The sequence below is a fragment of the Macaca fascicularis genome, chromosome 10 (assembly GCF_037993035.2).
Source record: "Macaca fascicularis isolate 582-1 chromosome 10, T2T-MFA8v1.1".
Lineage (NCBI taxonomy): Eukaryota > Metazoa > Chordata > Mammalia > Primates > Cercopithecidae > Macaca > Macaca fascicularis.
In genome coordinates this window covers 106,835,769-106,858,827 of record NC_088384.1, presented here as the reverse complement: position 1 = coordinate 106,858,827, position 23,059 = coordinate 106,835,769, and the positions used below count along the sequence as shown (strand labels likewise).

The following is a 23,059-nucleotide window of genomic DNA, read 5'->3' as shown; positions in this document are numbered from 1 at the left end:
TTGGAGGGAAGGAATTAGGATTGTCCTACTGTCGTCTAAACTTGTTGGCAGAAGAGTTAGTGCAATGATCAACTAAGCCAGTGGCAGGGTGGCTAATTTGGGATTAGAAATGGCTCAGGAAGGGTTGTTGTTTTCCTCAGACCTTTTTTTTTTTTTTGAGACGGAGTCTCACCCTGTTGCCCTGGCTGGAGTGCAGTGACGTGATCTCAGCTCACCAAAACCCTCGCCTCCCGGGTTCAAGCGATTCTCCTGCCTCAGCCTCCCAGGTAGCTGGGATTACAGGCGTGTGCCACCACGCCCAGCTAATTTTTTTTTTAATTTTTAGTAGAGACAGTGTTTCACTATGTTGGCCAGGCTGGTCTCGAACTCCTGACCTTGTGATCTGCCTGCCTCAGATTCCCGAAGTGCTGGGATTACAAGCACGAGCCACCGTGCCTGGCCTTGTTCTCAGACCTTTTAAGTTTTTCAGTATAAAATGAATTCAATCCACATAGGCCATACTATATAGATAGTATTAATAAGTGAATTTGAATTTCAGAAGATAAGCTGTCACATTACAAACTAGTTTCAAATAGTCTTAAAGAAAATTTTGGGTCAATAGCTTGCATAACCTTTCACACTATCAGAATTAACTACATTTTACAAGTTACCTTCCAACCCATAGCCATATGGTCATACACAGTTGCAATAAGTGCACATACAATTTTGGGTTCATCTTTTACCAATTAAAAGTTAAGGAAGCAAGGATCTTGTTAAAATTCAGGGGTTTTTGGGAGGCCGAGACGGGCGGATCACGAGGTCAGGAGATCCAGACCATCCTGGCTAACACGGTGAAACCCCGTCTCTACTAAAAAATACAAAAAACTAGCTGGGCGAGGTGGCGGGCGCCTGTAGTCCCAGCTAGTCGGGAGGCTGAGGCAGGAGAATGGCGTGAACCTGGGAGGCGGAGCTTGCAGTGAGCTGAGATCCAGCCACTGCACTCCAGCCTGGGCGACAGAGCGAGACTCGGTCTCAAAAAAAAAAAAAAAAAAAAAAATTCAGGGGTTTTTCTCCCTACCTATTTTATATAATGATATAATGGGCACCTGGTATGTGTGGGCAGCTTTTCATATAACTTCAAACAAGAAAGTAGCCTTTATACAAGTCTATCTTTATTTGTAAAAAATAACATACAACTAAAGCTAATTTGATTTTTAAAATCAAAGTTCATTTAGTGATAATGTACACTTTATAAAATTGTAGTAAAATACTGACATTTGATAGTTATAAACAAAGTATCATTCATGTAAAAATCATGTTATAGCATGTAAAATTTAATTAGAAAATTCATAGCTCACAAAAGTACATATATTTTGTTGATAGCTCGAGAACATTATCATAAATTTACTTAAGATACAGAACAAAATTCACAGTGAGGCTTGACATTTAGTACTATAAAATTTTATGCTGGATCCACTGATACTTTTGTTAATAAGGTGCACTTGAAATAATTGAGACAACCAATGAGCTGATATTTTATCGTATAACCAGGATCTATTGGTTTTACAGTATGTCTAGTAATCAATTATTTCACCAATAATTTAAGAGTCAGAGATCTAGTTGAAAATACTATTGACAGATACCCTTAACACGATAATTAAAATAAAAAGCACTAGCAGCTTTGATTTCCATTTCCATGAACGTGTACAAGATAAATCTGTATTTCAGTTAAAATTTGTACAAAAAGTCAAGCCCTGAAGTAGTTTTTCCCCCAAAAGTTCTGATGTTAAAACTTTAAAAAAAAAAAAAGAGAGAGGTAGTGTGTAAAAATATTTTTACTTAAAATGTTGAACCCCTGCACCACTTATATTATAAATGAAAGTTAACCTTCTACATACTAACATTATTTTGCCATTCAAGAGTCAAATTTATAAGACTCACAGAATGTTAAAGCCGGAATGCCATTAAAAATAGTATATAAATGGAAGAACTTCGGTGATCTCAACAAAAAGTACATCGTATTACATAGTGTTGTGTAGTCAGTTAATAGTTTACTGATAATATGCTTAGTGGTAATGTGAACAAAATACATTGAAGTATTCTGAGTCAAGCGATATTCATGTAATCAAGACTTCTTCATATATTTTACCATATAGAGAAAACATCCTTCAAAACGGAGTCATTTGAATCTTCATTGTTTTAATAGCACACAATTGTTAAAAAGATATTCATACTAGCCCTACCATAAAGTTAATTAATAAATAACTCTCCATAAGCCATAGGGAACTTAGGTACTTCATAATATTTTTAGTTTCTATATACAAGCATACCATTGTGCTTGTGCACATTGTACAATAAAATCAGGCAAGGAATTAAAGTTAGCAGCCTTACTCTTAGCTTGTTCTAAGTGGATGCACTGGAAAGTAATAAATAGCCTCATAAAATTAACAGTGATAAACTACCTGTCACAGGTGAATACTATGTAGTTTTCATAAACTGTAGGCAGTGTTTCTAGAAATCCCATGAAGGAAAACCCAATTTTTTTTTTTTTTTTTTTTTTTGGTATAAAAAGTGCACAAGTTTGTCCTATGTGTTAAAACCTCTTAATTTGGATGCATTTTTTATCCAAAATGATGCATACTTGAATGCATTAAAAGCACACCAACAAAAATACACACACTAACAACAAAATGAATGATTTCAAATGAGACTGGGAATGGGAACAAGAACAGGTTAAAGGAGAGACTTCCATGTTTCCAAAGTCAAGAGAACTGCCTTTTAAAACATAAATTATAGCCATACACAATTAATTTGCAAATATGAAAGCTATAGGAAGGACAAACACCAACTTGAACAACTGTTGCAGAGTTTCATAACTCAAGAAAAGACAGCTTCCTGGCCGGGCACGGTGGCTCATGCCTGCAATCCAGCACTTTGGGCGGCCGAGATGGGCAGATCATTTGAGGTCAGGAATTCGAGATCCGCCTGACTAACGTGGTGAAACCCCGTCTCTACTAAAAATACAAAAAAATAAGCCGGACGTGTTGGCACACACCTGTAATCTCAGTTACTCAGGAGGCTGAGGCAGAAGAACTGCTTGAATCTGGGAGCTGAGATTGCACCACTGCACTCCAGCCTGGGCGACAGAGACAAAAAAAAAAAAAAAAGAGAGCTTCCTGAGCTTTATAACATGGGAAGCAACTCCTAAAAACAGCCACGTGGTTTGATTCTTAGAAACTGGAAATGCACTTGAGAACATCATTTGTTACAATTTATTAGAGAGGAACATTAAAAAAACAAAAATCAAAATAGGCTTGGCATGGTGGCTGTAATCCTAGCACTTTGGGAAGCCGAGGCAGGACTGCTTGAGCCCAGGAGTTCAAGACCAGCTTGGGCAACATGGCAAAACTCTGTCTCTACAAAAAATACAAAAAGTAGCCAGGTGTCATGGTACGTGCCTGTGGTCCCAGCTACTCAGGAGGCTGAAGTGGGAGGATTGCTTGAGCCCAGGAGGTTGAGGCTGCAGTGAGCTGTGATCATGCCACTGCACTCCAGCTTGGGCAACAGAGTGAGATCCAGTCACTAAAAAAATAAAAAATAAAAAATAAAATAAAATATTGGGAACATAAGACCTTTAAGAGCTGAGGTCCCCAGTGTACCAAAAGAGAGAATCAGACTTCACATTAGAATTTTAAAAATACAGTTAAAGGAAAAATTAACTGGGCTCTGCACAGCAGGTTAAATATGCAACCACTTCCAACAGAAATGATCTAGTCTTCTCGCATAGTTCCAAGAATGTGCTTTAACATCTGATTCTCCACAGACAAAAAAGTAAAAGCACGTAACTTCATCAGCAAAGGCCCCTTTGTTTTGGACTTAAATTCACCTCTGATCCACCAAAGTTTATATTAACAATTATCAGACTACTACTTTAATAATATTGTAAGCTTGCAACGTTACTCGTCTCATGCCTATTCCACGTCACTGGTCAGAGGTATATATGCTTTTAAACTAGCCAAATGTACAAGTTCTCATGGCATCCTCACTCTGAAAACATTCAAACAATGGTTTCATAATGTTATGATTGTTCCATCTTCTTCTAAGAGTTTTTGATCTGGAGCATGTGTTTCAAATTCCGTGTTTGAGCCACTTGCTATGGGTGCTAAGCTCACTTCATTAGAGGGAATAAAGCCATTCTGTCCAGACTCAAAGCTTAGCTCTATCTGTGTTAATGACTCCAGGCTCTCGGTATTAGGAACAGCTTTTGGAATCTGCTGTGGCACTCCATTGTCTTCAATGATAATGTCATCTTCATCGCTGTCTTCATCCTCTGGCTCACAGCTTGGTTCAATGTGCTGTGGGGAGCCAAGAAGGCTATTATCGGTAGACTGGCCAGAACTGCCAGAAGTCCGACTGTTCCTCACAACATTATTCCTCTGGTTTGCCGGTCTCACTGTTATGATGAGGTTACGGCTATTTGCAATCATCATGTCTGTTACTTGATCAAGGCTCTTCCCTGAAACTTCTATGCCATTAACTTCTAAAACTTCATCATTAACAGCTAATAGTCCTGTACTTTGAGCCAGACCTCCTGGGACAAGCCTGGATATAAAGATCCCTGGAACCTTTTCCAAGCCATGTGGTGTTACCCTGACACTGGAGCCATCCCGGATGTAGAATCCTAGGGGTTTCTCAGTGCCATATTTGTAAAGACGTACCCTACGATGTGTTTCTGGAAGAATATCCACGTCTATAATAGAAGACACAGGTCTAAAGTCTTGGGGCATACTAATGACTATATGTGGCTTTTTTCTATGGTTGTCAGGACGCAATACGTTGGTTAAAACATTCTTCTTCTTTATTAGCGTGTCTGTACCAAAGGCACTGTAGTCTGCTTCTTCTGTTTAAAAATAAAACAAAATAATTATAGAAATGCTGTAAAAATATCTATTCACTTGCGGCAGAATCTGTACAGAAAGGATAACTCAAAATATATTTGGTATATAAACAAACTAGCTAATAAGCTTATTTGCTAATCAGATCATAATCTAGTACAGTAGTAAAATGCCATACCAGAAAAAACCACTAGGTGGCCATCTCAAATACACATCACAAAATAAACCAATGTTGAAGTTAAATTTGATAGAGCTCAATCACTATTAAACATTAAATATGGCAAATGAAATTATGATAGATCTTACGTATTCTTTTTTTTTTTCTTTGAGATGGTCTCGCTCTGTCGCCCAGGCTGACTGCAGTGGCGTGACCTTGGCTCACAGCAACCTCTGCCTCCTGGGTTCAAGCAATTCTCCTGCCTCACCCTCCCGAGTAGCTGGAACTACAGGTGTGTGTTACCAGGCCTGGCTAATTTTTTTTGTATTTTTAGTACAGACAGGGTTTCACCGTGTTAGCCAGGATGGTCTCGATCTCCTGACCTCGTGATCCGCCCACCTCGGCCTCCCGAAGTGCTGGAATTACAGGCGTGAGCCACCGCACCTAGCCAGATCTTACATATTCTTAAACATCATTAAATATATATGTATTTTTCCTTTTTTTAAAATAGGGTCTTGCTGTGTTGCCCAGGCTGGTTTTGAACTCCTGGCCTCAGGAGATCCTCTTGCCTCGGCCTCTCAATGTGCTAGGAGTACAGGTGAGAGCTACTGTGTCTGGCCTTAAAACATGATTTTAAACCAGTTTTTTTTTTTTTTTTTTTGAGACAGAGTCTTGCTCTGTTGCCCAGGCTGGAGTGCAGTGGCCGGATCTCAGCTCACTGCAAGCTCCGCTTCCCAGGTTCACGCCATTCTCCTGCCTCAGCCTCCCGAGTAGCTGGGACTACAGGTGCCTGCCACCTTGCCCAGCTAGTTTTTTGTATTTTTTAGTAGAGACGGGGTTTCACCGTGTTAGCCAGGATGGTCTCGATCTCCTGACCTCGTGATCCGCCCATCTTGGCCTCCCAAAGTGCTGGGATTACAGGCTTGCGCCACTGCGCCTGGCCAAACCAGCTTCTTAAAATACATTTTTCCTTCATTTGTTTAAAAAACTTGTAATGTGGTTGGGCGCGGTGCCTCACGCCTACAATCCCAGTACTTCTCTGGGAGGCCATGGTGGGTGGATCACTTGAGACCAGCCTGGGCAACAGCGTGAGACCCTGTCTTTACAAAAAGTAAAAAAAATTAGCCAGGTGTGGTAGTGTCTGCCTGTAGTCCCAGCTTCTTGGGAGACTGAGATGGGAGGATGGCTTCACTCCAGGATTCAGGTCTACAGTGCACTATGATCACCGCACTCCAGCCTGGGTGACAAAACAAAAACACGCCTGCAATTTACATGTTTATCATATGCAACTCAAAGACTTGAAATGGGATATCTGATTCTCAAAGTAAATCAAGAGAGTAAAATCATAAACCAGTATCAGAGGCTGAGTGGGCAGATAATGTAATTGATGCTGGTGCATATCAAACACACACTTAGGAATTTTGGTCTTTTGCTGATAAACACTCTCCCTCAGTTTTCTGGGGGAGTTTTTTTTTGTTGCTATTGTTTGAGACAGAGTCTTGCTCTGTCATCCTGGCTGGAGTACAGAGGCATGATCTCAGCTCACTGCAACCTCCGCCTCCCAGGTTCAAGCGATTCTCCTGCCTTAGCCTCCCAAGTGGCTGGGATTACAGGCATGTGCCACCATGCCCAGCTAATTTTTGTATTTTCAGTAGAGATGGGGTTTCACCATGTTGGCCAGGTTGGTCTTGATTGAACTCCTGACCTCAGGTGATCCACCTGCCTCAGCTTCCCAAAGTGCTGGGATTACAGGCGTGAGCCACTTGCCCAGCAGGAATTCTTGATCTCTCATGTTCATTTTGAAAGAAGCAAAGGTAGAGTTTTAACTTTTTTCTTTACTGTGTGAAAAACTATGCATAAAGTGCAATGATATTTTGTCCTCAGTGGTGGTGACACAGACAATAGGAAGTAGTAGGACTCTGGCAAACTGGAGAGCTCCTGCCTCATTTAGATGGCATAGCTGCTTCTCAGTTCCTGGCAGATTTTCTTCATGCCAGAAAGTCTTGCTTTTAGGCAAAATCTTCCCATCTTTAAATACTGCCACCTAATTAAACAATAAACTAAAAGGGAAAACAGAACACCTAACACCAGATATGGTTAAATTTATATGGCTGAAGGAAGATAGTCTATAAACAAAACATTTCATCAGAGAATGAGAGGTAAAAGGGAAAATGAAACAGCAGAAACAAAAGTTAAAATAGTATTTTCAAAAATAACTACAACGAGGATAAACTAAAAAGTGAAATTTACATGAATTAAAAAAAAAAAAAAACTTCAATAATGCCTCTCCCTGGTTTTCTAGGGGCTAGGCAAAAAAAAAAAAAAGAAAAAAAGAAAGAAAAGAAAACAAACAAACAAACAAACAAAAAATAAATGGCTTCCCTCCTCCACAAAAGAAATAGTTGAAAATCCTAGTCTCAACTGCTGCCACAGAAAACACCAATCTCACCATCTTGCATTTGTATAGTGCTTCAATTCATATTCTCTTGCTTAATCCTGAACCCCCTCATTGCTAAACTATTATCATCTTCACTTTATAACCAAGAAATTAAGGGTACGTTAAGTTATAGAGAAAGAACTAGAGTCCAGGTTTTCTTACTAGACTAGTATCTTCCAAGTCACAATAATGAATGCCAAGTATCAATTATGTCAGAGCACAGGGAGCTTTAGTATTCTTTTCTGATGCTGTGTGAACACTTTTCAAAACCTGGTTTCAGATAAATATATAAGGTTAGGGGTACCCTATTTTTTTGGCATTTTTCCCCCTTGTGGACACTTGTCATCATTTATAAAGTATTTGCACTGGGCTCTTACAGAGACAGAAATGTATTTATAATATGGCTTTGGATATAAATTCATTGGTACAACAATCTTTTTGGCAAAAAAACCTATCAAGAATAGTCTTCTGGTAATGTGTTTTCTCAAAATCATACACATTTCTGTTTTAAAACAATCAATAAGGAAAGCCTACATAACATTTATAAGGGAAATTCCAGACCGTACAAACTGAGAACAATATTAAGTTGCCTACATACCTACTCATGGGAAACCTAACCAAAAAAACCCCAAATCTGCATAATTTGGCATCACATCCAGACTCCATTTGAATGCTCTCTGCTAAATTCTCAAAAGCAATATGCCCCAGTACAAAGCCACCTTTGTTCTCCCATCTAGCTAATCAGTTTCCAGGCACTGGGAAAGAAAATATTTTGGCAGAAAGCCAGGGTTCAGGATGTTAAAGTGTAAAGGTGAATGTCCACAAGGAATTGGAGTTGACTTTCTACCTGAATACTATCAGAGCATTAAACTCAGAATGAGATGAAAAGTTTGAAAACTTGAGCATAGCCATTGTCCATTTGTATAATTTCACTTATGCAACAGTACATGATATAGGCTGATACAGCAGCACCACATTTATCCCAAGCCTTTTCTTCAGTCAATGATCTCGGCTAACTGAACAGACAAGGATCCACCTAGAAGGCCTCTAAATAGTCAAGCTGGACGTCTTACTTTCTTACACACAAATAGTGGCTGTTCTTCACTCACCCTGCAGGGCCTCCCTCTGAACCTCTTACTCTTTAAACATTAATTCTGAAAAGCCTAGTAATCTCATTCCTTTGCTCATAGAGGGTCATAAACCACACATTCAGAGCAAAGGGTAAGGATCCACTTGTGGGTGGCAGGCAGATATAAGACATAAAAGCTTTACAGTGAGTAAAAAGCAAATCTAGAAGAAAAAAACTTCTACATAAGCTCCATCAGCATCCCCACACAGTAACAAAACAGCAACCGTTATAGTACAGTCATCAACAAAGTTCAAGATTATGCCCCATTTGAAGTTCAGAGGAAGAAATCAAATAATGAAATAATTTTTAAAAATGTTCTAATCCAAGGGTTGACAACCGTTTTCTGTCAAGAGTCAGACAGTAAATGTCTAGGTATTACAGGCCATATAATCCCTCTTGTAAAAGCAACCACAGACAATCCATAAAAGAATATGTGGCCAGGCATGATGGCTCATCCCTGTAATCCCAGCACTTTGGGAGGCCGAGGTGAGAGGGCTGCTTGAGCTTAGCAGTTCAAGACCAGCCTGGGTAACATAGCAGGACCCTGTCTCTACAAAAAAAAAATTTAAAAATTAGCCGAGTCGAGCGCGATGGCTCACGCCTGTAATCCCAGCACTTTGGGAGGCCAAGGCGGGTGGATCACGAGGTCAGGAGATCGAGACCATCCTAGCTAATACCGTGAAACCCCGTCTCTACTAAAAATACAAAAAATTAGCTGGGCGTGGTGGCGGGCGCCTGTGGTCCCAGCTACTCGGGAGGCTGAGGCAGGAGAATGGCGTGAACCCAGGAGGCAGAGCTTGCAGTGAGCCAAGATCGTGCCACTGCACTCCAGCCTGGGTGAGAGCAAGACTCCAACTAAAAAAAAAAAAAAATTAGCCGGGCATGGTGGTCTGTGCCTGTAGTTCAAGCTACTTGGGAGGCTGAAGTGGGAGGATCACTTGAGCCTGAGAGGTCGAAGTTGAAGTAAGCTAAGATGGCACCACTACACTCCAAAACAGGCAATAGTGAGACCCTGTTTCAAGAAAATTTTATATGCAAAAACAGCCAGCAGGCCTTAGTTTCCCAACTCTTGCTCTAATATAAAATGGTTAAATGAGATAGATCTGGTAACGTTTTTTGAGACGGAGTTTCGCTCTGGAGTGCAGTGACACGATCTCGGCTGTGTCACTGCATGATCTCGGCTGAGTGCAGTGACAATATCCAGAAGAGGGAGGGCCAGACAGACAAAGAAATCCAATACAGCTAGAACACAGGGTGAAAAGTGGGAGGGAGGGAGGGAGGAAGGGAAGGAGGGAGGAGTCAGGAGCTGAGTCAGAGGCAGCCAGGGGCCAAACAGACAAACAGGGCCTCCTAGGAAGTACCAAGGTTTACAGACTTTAGCCTAAGGGCAAAGGGAAGAAAACCAAGGATTTTAAGGGAAGACAGAGATGGTATGCTCATTTGGTTTTTCTACAAAGCTCACCCTGGCTGCAAGTTGGAGAAGCATGTGAGGGGGAGGACAAGAAGCTACTGTAGCCAGCGCAGTGGCTCACACCTGTAATCCCAGCACTTTGGCAGGCCGAGGCTGGGGATCACCCAAGGTCGGGAGTTCGTGACCAGCCTGACCAACATGGAGAAACCCCATCTCTACTAAAAATACACAATTAGCCAGGCATGATGGCGCATGCCTGTAATCCCAGCCACTCAGGAGGATGAGGCAGGAGACTCACTTGAACCCAGGAGGTGGAGGTTGTGGTGAGCTGAGATCACGTCATTGCACTCTAGCCTGAGCAACAAGAGCGAGACTGCTTCTCAGAAAAAACAAACAAAACAAAAGCAGCAGTTACTTCAGTAAATTAGGATAGCACCTGGCCTGGAGCAGAGGACGTGGAAATGGGGAGACAAATCTGCAAAATAACTAGAACACAGTTTTAACAGGCTTGGTGACTGACTAAAAAATAGGTATGTGTCAAAGGTGACACCCAGGTTTCTGTTGTGAATAACTGGTGTCACATACTGAGATGTTACTCCACAATTTCTTTTCTTTTTTTCTTTTTTGAGACAGAGTCTCGCTCTGTCGCCCAGGCTGGAGTACAGTGGCGCGATCTCGGCTCACTGCAAGCTCTGCCTCCCGGGTTCGCGCCATTCTCCTGCCTCAGCCTCCCAAGTAGCTGGGACTACGGGTGTCCACCACCACGCCCAGCTAATTTTTTGTATTTTTAGTGGAGACACCCTGTCCCAGGATGGTCTTGATGTCTTGACTTCATGATCCACCTGCCTCGGCCTCCCAAAGTGCTGGGATTACAGGCCATAATTTATTTTTTTCATTTCTGGGACGTATCTTTTGTTAAAACTACAATTTACAATTCACTACTAAAACGTATGTTCCTTAGACAATTTTAAACTAAACTCTGATTCGTAAAAATGTAACCTTAGAAAACATCTACAAAATAATGTCCAATGCACAAAGTCTAAGAGATGATTTAGATGCCCAGTTACCAGTATCTGGGCCACAAAATCGTGCCTGTGTGAGGGCATGCCCTACGTGAGACCAAGTTTAAAGCAAAGCCTTTCTAGTGTTTCCAACAAAACTAGAATAAATTGAAGAGTTAAACATATGTGTCTGGTGTCAATCAAAAATAGACTGTGTTATAGCAAGAAGTCTGGATGTAGAGATTCTGACTAGATCTGGAGAGGGGTCTGCTGTAGCACCTCAACAGATCCTCCACCTGGCTGATTATCAGGACTGGCTGGGAAGCTTTTAAAAATACACATTTCCCTGGCTGAATTCCAAACTGACAGGAATGACCTGAGTATTTTTAAAAGGCGCAAGCTTTAAACATTTTAAAAAAATTTTTGGTGCACAGCAATAACCTCAACAATGACAGCGGAAAAGTCTATTCTGTACCTTCTCTTCCCCGTCTCCTGAATCAATTAGGATAAACTCTAATACTCTTAACAGGGAATGGCGGATTGGGATCCTCCTCATGAAAATAACTTTTAAGATACCAGGTTTCTTGTGTTCTGTTTTTGCTCCCATGATAACTGCTCTAGGAATAGAGTATGGGATTTTTCTTCTAACAATAAATTGTTATAAAAATTTTTCAAGATATCCAACAACACTATCTTAAACTTCAGACTATAAAGTAGTTCACATATTGAATTGTAAGCTTTCACTTTAAAGGAATTTTAGTAGAGTATCAGATGTTAAAAGATCACATAGTTTTAAATTTTTAAATGGTTTTGCAATTTGCTTTTCAAAAATCACTTGGGGGCCAGGTGTGGTGGCTCATATGTGTAAACCCAGCACTATGGGAGGCTGAGGTGGGTGGATCACCTGAGGTCAGGAGTTTGAGACCAACCTGGCTAACATGGTGAAACCCTGTCTCTACTAAAAATACAAAAATTAGCCAGGCATGGTGGCACACACTTGTAGTCCCAGCTACTTGGGAGGCTGAGGCAGGAGAATCACTTGAGCCCAGGAGGTAGAGGCTGCAGTGAGTGGAAATCACACCACTGCACTCTAGCCTGAGTGACAGAGTTAAGACTCTGTCTCAAAATAAATAAATAAATAAATAAAATAAAATAATTGGGGCCAGGCACGGTGGTTCCCACCTGTAATCCCAGCACTTTGGGAGGCCAAGGTAGGTGGATCACTTGAGGTCAGGAGTTTGAGACCAGCCTAGCCAACATGGCAAAACTCTGCCTCTACTAAAAATACAAAAATTAGCTGGGCGTGGTGGCATGCACCTGTAGTCCCAGCTACTCGGGAAGCTGAGGCACAAGAACCCAGGAGGTGGAGGTTGCAGTGAGCCAAGGTCACGCCCCTGCTGCATTCCAGCCTGGGCGACAGAGCAAGACTTAAAAAAAAAAAAAAAAAGAAAACACTCGGTACATATTAAGTGTAACTTCTGCCTTATTGATGCCTAATTGAAATCAAAAAGCAAAGAAAACAGAAAATGTGCTGTATTCAAGCAGTAAAATGTAACTATACTTAATGTCATATTTTATATTAGTTTCTTGAGTTAAATGTTCATTAAGGTTTACAAAAAATCAGATTTCTAGTTAAGCATCGGCTCAACTTTGCTTAAAAGAAAAAGTGCATACATTATAGTAAACTAAGTAAGTCTGCCAGATTTAGATGCTGGGACCTGATGGTAAACAAGACAGACAGGAAACAAGTTAACATATTCTTAAATAAGATACTTCCAGGTCTTCAGAGGATGATGTGGTAAAGGTGGGAGGGTGGAGGGCTTTAGTTAGGGTAGTCAGATGAGACTCCTCTGACAAAGTTATCTGAGCTAAGTAGGAGGAGGCAGAAGTGGGAAGAGCTGAGGGTGAAGTGTCCTTAAGAATAACCAAGCATAAGAGCACAGAAACAGAAACAAGGTCACAGCTGGGTGCAGTGGCTCACGCCTGTAATCCCAGAACACTGCGAGGTCAAGATGGGTGGATTACCTGAGGTCAGGACTTTGAGACCAGCCTGGCCAACATGGTGAAACCCCATCTCTACTAAAAATACAAAAATTAGCAAGTCATGGTGGCGCGCACCTGTAGTCTCAGCTACTCAGGAGGCTGAGGCAGGATAATAACTTGAATCTGGGAGGCAGAGGTTGCAGTGAGCCGAGATTGTGCCATTGCACTCCAGCCTGGGTGACAGAGCAAGACTCCATCTCAAAAAAAAAAAAAAAAGAAAAAGAAAAAGAAAAGCTCACCAAGTCTGAGGAACAGGGAGGAAGCCAATGTGGCTGACTGGGATGAGGGAGTGAGAGAATGAGGGAAGATGAGGTTGGGAAGTCCAAATCAGAAGGGATTTTATTCTGGTTGCAATGGGAAATCATCAGAGGGTTTTAAGCAGGAATGAACTGACTACCTACTTTCATTTTTGCTGAAGTCATATTTGTATTACATTTATATTTTTAAAATATAAAATATTTCTGTTGAATTGCCTATTTCTAAATCAAATTCTAAGGGTTATCAATTATATAGGACATTTTACCTCTACTATTAATACACAGAAAGCATTTGCACATAGAAACGTATTTCTAAGTTGTAATTCCTATGACAATAAAAACCGTCAAAAGTCTCAATAAAAATTACACCACCAATAAATAAAAACCAAAAAAGGAAATAAAACATAACCACCCTTAAAAGATGTTAGGATTAATTCCATAATCATGCAAGGGTATAATTCCATTAACAAAACATGTGGTGGTATAACCCAACTGTCATAATCTTTCTAAGGGGATAATCCAACAAAAGTCTGTCAGATGGCAACACTTTAAAAACCCGCTCTATATCTGAATGCACATTCCAAACAGCAACTAACTTTTTAACAAAAATTACAATTGCTAACAAGAAAGGCCTATTATTCAACCATAATTATTTAAATTCTTCCTCCTTTTCCAGCACTCTATATATAGCTTTCCAAGGTTCTATCCATGGTCTTCATCTCAGGTGGCCTTTATGTCTACTCCCAAAATTTTAACTATCACTTTTCGAAAAGCTTGCAAATCTAACTAGTTTTTGGATTTCTACCCTGAACTCTTGTCTACCATTTCCAATCTCCTGCATGATTGGTTAAGTTTATTTGTCCTAACACAAAACTCATAATTTTCTTTTCCAAATCAATCTACTCTGCTTGTTCATGACACTGTCCCAGCTGTCAGACTCAAACCATCAAGGTATGCTCTGCTGGACTCTCCTTCACTGCAAAGCAGCCAGTGAGTGCAATGACTCCCAAGTATTTTCCCTCCTATCTTCCCACCACTGCCTCCTCCCCCCGGGCCCCGCTTCCCTCCCCTCTACTTCTGGGCCAGTCTCCTCACTTCTTTACCGCCTGCTCCTGGCTCTCTACTGTAAGGCTGCTGCCCACTCCAATTCATCCTGAACAGCCAACTGAATCTTCCTAAGATCATATTCTCATTATATCGCACCCCTGTTAATTACCTACAAGATCCATCTCAGGAGACTTTAGGAACATTAATTTGTGTGTGAAAGTATTTTGTAAAATAGTCAAGTGATATAGGCAGAGGTTATCCTTGGAGGTTTATTTTGTTGGTGGACTTTAGTTCCTGAAACCCAGGAAAGCAAAGATACATAATCAGTGGAATTCCAGAGCCCTGGGAGTGGTCTAATGCTTATCAACTGATTAGAAATAGTTTTCACCTTCAAAGGTAATCCCTACCCATTCTCTCAAGCTACTTTCTTTTTTAAAAAAATTTTTTGAGAAGGAGTCTAGCTCTGTCACCGAGACTGGAGTGCAGTGGTGCGATCTCGGCTCACTGCAACTTCCGCCTCCTGGCTGATTCTCCTGCCTCAGCCTCCTGAGTAGCTGGGATTACAGGCATGCGCCACCACGCCCAGCTAATTTTTGTATTTTTAGTAGAGACGGGGTTTCACCATGTTGGCCATGCTAGTCACGAACTCCTGACCTCAGACGATCTGCCTATCTCAGTCTCCCAAAGTGCTGGGATTATCACGTGAGCCACCATGCCTGGTTGCTCTCAAGCTCCTTTCTGGGTTGGCTTATAAATACTGTAAGTCTTTAATTTATCCCAATACTAGGCTCAATGCTCTCATGCTGGCTTCCCAAACCACTTCATTTACAATAAAGGAATAAATGGTACATACCATAATAAACCCTACCCTGCCCATCTGCAGACACACATACATACACACACAGAGGCTACGAGGTTAAAAAAAAAAAAGTTTTAGGACTCAAAATACATTTGAAAATTTTTGGCTGAGCATGGTGGCTCATGCCTGTAATCCCAGCACTTCTAGAGAGGTGGGGACTGGAGGATCACAGGAGACCAGGAGTTTGAGAAGAGTTTGGGCAACATAGTAAGACCCAGTCTTTACAAAAAAAGAAAGGAAGAAAGAAAGAAAGAAAGAAAATTATTGCCAAATACCGATTTCAATTTTTTTGGAAGACTAATTAATATCCGTGTTTACATCCCTCCATAATAGTAACTTCCCACCTCATTTTCCATATAATTAACTAGTTTTATACGATTTCGTTAAAAAGTATCCTAAAAGTAAAAGAAAATATTTACTGGGTGCCTACTATAAGCCAGGGCACTGCACTTAGCTCATTTAATCCTCATAGTAATTCTACAATATATTATAATCTTTCTATAGGTGCAGACATTGAGACTCAGGAAGATTAAATGGCTTTGTTTCTGGTATTTATTAACTGATAAATACAGCCCTTGAAAGTTGGTTGCCACCAAAAATCAGGAATGCTTCAGATTCCAAAGTCACACTCTTTTCACATTTTTCTGAATGGAGAATAATCCATTTGATAAAGTGAAGATTCAATAAATTCCCAATATTCAGTAAATTCCCAATTTCTACTTAAGGAAAAATAAAACCAAAGAGGTTAACACAAAAGTAACTAGAAATATAAATTTTCTAAAGTACACTTAGTGAAGCATAAAGATATTAATTAAACCAACAATATCACAAATGTTTTAACCTACGTGTTAGTTAACAGAAGAAGATTCACACAAAATGTTTATTCACTAAGTTTGTGGCAAAGTCTGGGTATCCTTTCAGTGAGGAAAATACATTATTTCTATTTCTAACACAATTTTTCTGAACAGTGATACTTACCCTTCTTTTGTATAAATATCCTAAGCAGTGGATTGGCCGTTGAAACAGCTTTGTGATAATTATCATCATTATTTATAGGTAGTAAGTCTCCATGGATGTCTGCATAGCCTACCAAAACGTCAACATTGGGGATCTTATGAACATGTTGTAGTAATCCATAAAACTCCTCAAATTTTCCAGGTTTTGATCTTTCCAGCGAAAACCGACGAAATTCAGCTCCAAACTATAAACATAACAAACATATTACTTATATAAAAAAAAAAAAAAGGTAAAAGGACCCAATTTGAAAATGCATGCAATAAAAAAATTAACGAGTAGAGCAAGTATTTTTAATTAAGGAAAGAAGATTGTCTACTGTCAGGAACCTTACTATCAGGGATTTTAAAAAGCCTAAGAAAGGCATAAGAATGTGCCTCCTGACTGCTGTGTCTCTGAAGAGCATTCCTTTCAAGAGAGGCAGGCTCAACTCAATCCCTGGGGTACCTAGGCGTTACTGCGGACTGTTCTGTATAGTGACTCAGCTCAAACCCTGTCTGGAGCCCAGACTCTGATGACAATGCTCTCCTTACTTGCATCATGGGGTACCAAAGACTTGTCTAAGTCTTTATTTCGACCAAAGGAAAGCATTTAAGTGTCCTCCTCCATAAATGGAACTAGGATTTCATGGGATGTGGTAAGAATCAACAGCAAAATGTACAAAAAGAACTGTGAGCTACGTGGCATTAAGGTATGATCTTCCCTATGTTAACGCAGAAAAAAGAAGCTTTAGTAATACATCAAATGTATGTCCTATAACTATCCAATTAACACACAAAGTGTTTATGTGTTTGGCACAGTGCTAGGCCCTAGAAAGCCTTGAGCCTGCTCCCGAAGCTCACCAATTAGTGGGTAAAGAGAATAATTACTTCAGGGAGGTATTAAGAGATCACATAAATGGGGCAGAATGGGGAGGAAGACAGCCTCTATCATGCCCACACAGTTCTTCTGTTCACAGTTCTGATTCTCAGTCTGTTTCCCTACACCTCTGTTTTCCCAATGTCAAATAATTAAAAGTGACTCTTATTCAACACTAAGAACTAAGGCCGGGCGTGATGGCTCACATCTGTAATCCCAACACTTTGGGAGGCTGAGGTGGGAGGATCATAAGGTCAGGAGTTCGAAACCAGCCTAGCCAACATGGCAAAACCCATATCTACTAAAAATACAAAAATTAGCCAGATGTGGTGGCACATGCCTGTAGTCCCAGCTATGCAAGAGGCTGAGGCAGGAGAATCTCTTGAATCTGGGAGGCAGAGGTTGCAGTGAGCCAAGATCGCGCCACTGCACTCCAGCCTGGGCGACAGAGCAAGACTCCGTCTCAAAAAAGAAAAAAAAAAAAAAAAAAACCAAAACACTAAGGACTGGCTCCATCCAGTCCATAATAAACAGGATTTATAACTTACTGTGGGAATAGCATGACATTTCCTCAAACGTGGAAACCTAAGAAAAGTTAATCAGCCTTCTTCAAAAAGTGTCCCAGTCATATAAGTTTGAGAAATGCTACATAATTATGCTCTTGAGAATCACTGTGGAGACCAGCACTTTAAAGGCTCATTTAAGCCCTATGTTGATTTTTTAAAATATTTAAACAAACATTTGCCAAATGTGTTTAACCACACTGAACTCATATTTCCTCCATGTATCTATTACTAGCAAGAAATACTAATATAAAAATATTATGTCCCAGAGAAATACTAATGTACTGTTGGGGCAGCCTTAAGTATCATGTTGAGAAAGCCCCATCATAATAATTTGAGTTTACAAATATGTCAATTCATTTACCCAAAGGCCCCATGGGACATCTGGATTCACTGGTTTTGCTCTATCTAAAGTTCATCTGCCCTGCTTACACCCATACTCCTCAGTGGTTTTAAAATCAAAACTCACTAAAAACACCTCTTACTTCTAACAAAAGGTTAAAATAGTTCCCAAAACACATTCCTGAAACATAAACACTAACATCTGTCAAGAAAATAAGGTGAGTCATACCTAAGGCTCTCAAAAAGTTTAGTCACACCTTCACATTTCGAAGTAAATAAAAACTCAGGGAACACCCTTCATATCAGAGTTAGTCTTATGATGTTATCAAAAGTCACAGTTTCTCTTCCATTTTCTTTATTCTGGTATCACAACATGAAGTTGCTAGTGCTTTCTGATTCATCTACAGGGTTTATCACTTCCCTGATGTATGAATGGGAATAACACCTGATCATTTAACATTTTAGGGCTTCAATGTTTTTGTTAAAGCTTTTGGATGAAATTTCTTCGCTCAAGATTTTCTCTTGCTTAACTGTTATGATAAAAACAATAAAAAATTGTATGGCTTCATGGTATATGTGCACTTTTGCCAATGTTGGTATGGGAAAAAAAACCAAGAGAAATTATTATGCTTCTTGCAACACAACAATAGGATTAAGAGAACTTTTTACATGAACAAAAACACTGAGAGACAAAATTAAGATTCAATCAGCAATTATTCACTATGTGAACCATTTACAACTGTTTTATCGCCTAATCTAGTTTGCCCTAGTCATCCAGAATGCATATGGACTCCCTTCCCCCAGTGTCTGTTGGTACATTCTAGAAATGCAAACTTAATTTTCATAATCTATTTGCCTATGAATAATAATTAGGAAATTTTATGACTTAAAGACTGTTCCAGGGTTATTAAAGGACATCACCATGATTATTAAGAATCTTCCCAACCCTAGAGATACAATTAGGAAGATAAATCAGTTACCAAAGAAAAGTCACATACTAGCTGGTACCACAAATTGAACTATAGGTATATTTACATTCTTCATTCTTTTATTATCATTACTATTTTTCCCTTCCACGTGTGAAGATAACAATGTTGACACTACTGCTTTATTGCATTTTTTTATTTTTTTGAGATAGAGTCTCCCTCCCTCTGTTACCCAGGCTGGAGTGCAGTGGCTCAATCTCGGCTCACTGCAACCTCCACCTCCCAGGTTCAAGCGATTCTCCTGCCTCAGCCTTCAGAGTAGCTGGGATTACAGGCATGAGCCACCACACCCAGCTAATTTTTACATTTTTAGTAGATACAGGGTTTCACCGTGTTGGCCAGGCTGGTCTTGAACTCAAGACCTCAGGTGATCTACCTGCCTTTTCCTCCCAAAGTGCTAGGATTACAGGTGTGAGCCACCGTGCCTGGCCAACACTACTGCTTTACATGAAGAAAAAGAGATCCTAAAAATGGACCGGAACCCAGTGGGGTGGCTAACACCTGTAATCCCAACACTGTGGGAGGCCTAGGTGGGCATATCACTTGAGAACAGGAGTTAGAGACCAGCATGACCAACATGGCAAAACCCTGTCTCTAAAAAGATAAAAAAATTAAAAATAGTAAAACAAAAATGGACCAGCTAGGTGCAGTAGCTCACACCTGTAGTCCCAGTACTTTGAGAGGTGGACGCAGGCGGATCACTTGAGCTCACATGTTCAAGATCAGCCTGGGCAACATGGAGAGACCCCGTCTCTACAAAATAAATAAATAAAAATAAGCTGGGTGTAGTGGCGCACGCCTATAGTCTTGCTACTCAGGAGGCTGAAATGGGAGAATCGCTTGAGCTCAGGAGGTTGAGGCTGCAGTGAGCCGAGATCGTGTCATTGTACTCCAGCCCCGGTGACAGAGCAAGATCTTGTCTCAAAAACAAAACAAAACAAAAAGGACCTGCACACTACCTAGTTTTGGTTATAAACTCTTAGCAATCAGTTTCGTAAAAAGCTGTGATATCACTAAAGCAATGTCAAAGAAAATACTGTTTCAAAAATCTGTCCAAATATTTTTAAAATATGTATCAGCAATATATATTTGAAACATATAAGGTGTCACAGACACATTAGAAACACTCCCTACCTATACCTTGCCTATTTGTCAACAGCTAGAATAGTGGGACCGACTTCATTCAGCACATGTTCCTAGAATCAGTGTATGATTCTATTTAAAAGACACAGTTCACTAAAAGCGCAGTATGGCAGTTCAAATATACAACATGTAGTTTAGAAGTAAGTGAAAGATTCACAAGTCAGTTGACAAGAGAAAGGCAAAAAGCCTGAAATTCCAGTTTTAAAGCACTCAAGGTTTTCTTAGTACTAGAGATAAATTACTGTTTGATTGTACTGATCAGTATACTTAGAATTCCTACTCATTTTTTTCTATGGAAAAAAATTAAAGACTTGCTACCAAGATTAGTGCTATAAACTTAAAATTTTAAGACGATGCAATATCACAAGTGTTTTTCTTTCCATAACCTCAACACCCACAAATCCAAACCAGACTTATAACAGAAATGCCGTAAGAAGGTTCAACCACTGGGCATGGAACCACTACTGCCACTATACACCGCTAGTGGAAAAGCTCTGCTATATATTTTGGGTCATCTTAACGCTATAGCTCAAGCAAGTCACTTCAATTTGCTATGCTGTGCACAGAGGACACATGGACGTGCACATTCCTTAAATTGCTATAACTACACTTCTATTCTTACTAATTCTGAAACTAGTGCCAATCCTCATATGAGTTAAGTGCCAAATCTTTTTTTTTTTTGAGATGGAGTTTTGCGCTTGTTGCCCAGCCTGGAGTGCAATGGTGCGAACTTGGCTCACTGCAACCTCCACCTCCTGGGTTCAAGCGATTCTCCTGCCTCAGCCTCTCAAGTAGCTGGAATTACAGGCATGTGCCACCACGGCCGGCTAATTTTTTGTATTTTTAGTAGAGATGGGGTTTCACCATGTTAGCCAGGCTGGTCTGGAACTCCTGACCTCAGGTGATCCACACGCCTTGGCCTCCCAAAGTGCTGAGGTTACAGGCGTGAGCCACCGGCGTCCTGCCTCAAATCGCATTTTTTTAATGATGTTACAAACGAATGTAGATTTTCTCGATGTGATTCTCAGTTACAGAAACTTAACAGAACTTGGCTTATCAACCCTAGACAACAAAACCATTCTACCCAGACGCTCTAGGAAGCTTTCCTCACTCCACTGGACCTCACTCAAATCACTCCTTCATTTTACATACTCCTTGGTAGTCTTACCATCTACGATGCTCCATTACATTTTTTTAACTGATGTACTTTCAATTTTCTCCTTTTCTGTGTTTTGGCCTTCTCAATTCTATTTTAAATGTTCTCAGGGCCCAGCCAGTGTCCTGTTTTGTATTCTGCAGTGCCTAAAAGTTATTGTTAAAAAGGCATGAAGGCTTTGCAAAAAGCAGCTTGGGGAAGTCATAACCTTTCTGAGCCTCAGTCTTCTCAGAGAATTGGACTAGATTATCTAAGCTCCTTTTAACTCTTTAACTCAAGAAACGCTTGCTGAAAATGTTCCCGTGGCTGCCCATCACCTTCAAATTCCACCTCAAAACCCCCTTTGGAAGGCATTCCCTAACTAATCCCTCTCTACAGACTACCCTGCTCACCGAGCCTTGAGACTTAGAAATTCAGTGAATACCGCAGTAATCAGCAGACTGGCATACCGTTGGTCAAGGGGAAAAGTACTTGATGTGAGTAGGTAGCAGGATGGAATGAAAAGAGCATCTAGACTCAAACTGTAAAGTGCTACTCCAACGTAAGGTGATAGTGCTAATTTTACAGATTAAATGCATACCAAAGTTAGTGCTACAAAGAGCGCCAGCAGGAAGCAAAGCGAACTTTTAAAGGGTTGTTTAGTTCACTGGGCTCTCTCCTTCGCCGCTCGATGCGCCCCTGAACCACAGAAAGTGGGAACAACGGGGTGGTCCAGGGCCCACACTCACAGCCCAGCAGGCAGGATTCTCCTACACCTTTTGAGCCGCCTCGCATTCCACTCAGTGTGTGCCATCCTCGGGTATACCTTGGCCCCTACTCCCGTCCGTGAACACGGGAATGAGATTTACGGAATGAGATTAAATGCTGGACTAGGTCTTCTCCCTGCCGGGGCCAGGGGCGGACACTAGCGCCCCCCGATCCCCGCCGCCCCCTCCTTGGCAAGTTTATTACCCACAGTCTCCCGCCCGCACCGTCCAGACCCCGGGGCAGCTCTGCCCGTCGCCTCCCACAGCGCTTAGAGCCTGGCCCAGCCTCTCCCAGGCCCCGGCCCTCCAGGCCCGCCGCTCCGCCCAGCCCGGGCCCCGCGCACCTTGCTCTTCACCTCCATGGTGCCCAGGCAGCCGCTGCCCGCCCCGTGCCGGTGGCTGCGGTTCATGCTGAGCGCCGAACTCCGCGACGGCCTCCTCCGGTCGGGCGGTCCCTCAGGAGCGCGGGGAGCAAGTGCGCGACCGGAGGTCTCGGAAACCGGCTGCGGCCCGGGCGCCTCCTCACAGGCACCTGCAGAGGGGGCGGCCGCAGCTCCTGCGTCTGCACTGAGCTCCACTCCGCCAGCTACTCACACAGCGGGACCGAGGGTCGGACTGGCGGCGCGGCAGGCGGGGAGGCAGCTCCCTCCCTCCGGGCCCCGGCGGCGACGGCGACAGCGCTGGAGGAGGAGGGGGCGGAGCGGAGGCCACAGGCGCCGCAACCTCTCCCTCGGCCACCTCCCCCGCGAGCCCGCGCGCGCGCACCCGAGCCAGCCACAGCCGCGGCGCGCGCGCGCGCTCACCTGCAGCTGCCGAAGCTGCCGCAATCGCTCGCGCTCCGCCCACACCCAATAGGAAGCGCGCACCTGCGCCCGCGGCGCCAACCAATCGATACACGCCTCGCGCGGTGCGTGGGCGGGCTGCCTCCTCAAAAACCCCGCCTACCACCGCACCATTGGTCCTGCGCTACGAGGGAGGGGCGGGATCACCTGAAGCTATGGACCTCCGCCCCGCATCAAGCCGGAGAGACAGAAGG

At 41.9% G+C, this 23,059-nt stretch overlaps 1 protein-coding gene across 1 annotated transcript; it reads right to left on the bottom strand.

The window, feature by feature from the left end:
* Positions 1-1,129: 1,129 nt before the first annotated feature.
* Positions 1,130-22,640, bottom strand: PARD6B (par-6 family cell polarity regulator beta). Its single transcript, XM_005569345.4, has 3 exons — positions 22,368-22,640; positions 16,194-16,416; positions 1,130-4,879 (listed from the first exon to the last, which is right to left on the bottom strand). The coding sequence occupies exons 1-3, from the start codon at positions 22,431-22,433 to the stop codon at positions 4,050-4,052; spliced, it is 1,119 nt and encodes a 372-aa protein (XP_005569402.1). The 5' UTR covers positions 22,434-22,640; the 3' UTR covers positions 1,130-4,049.
* Between the last annotated feature and the right edge of the window lie 419 nt (positions 22,641-23,059).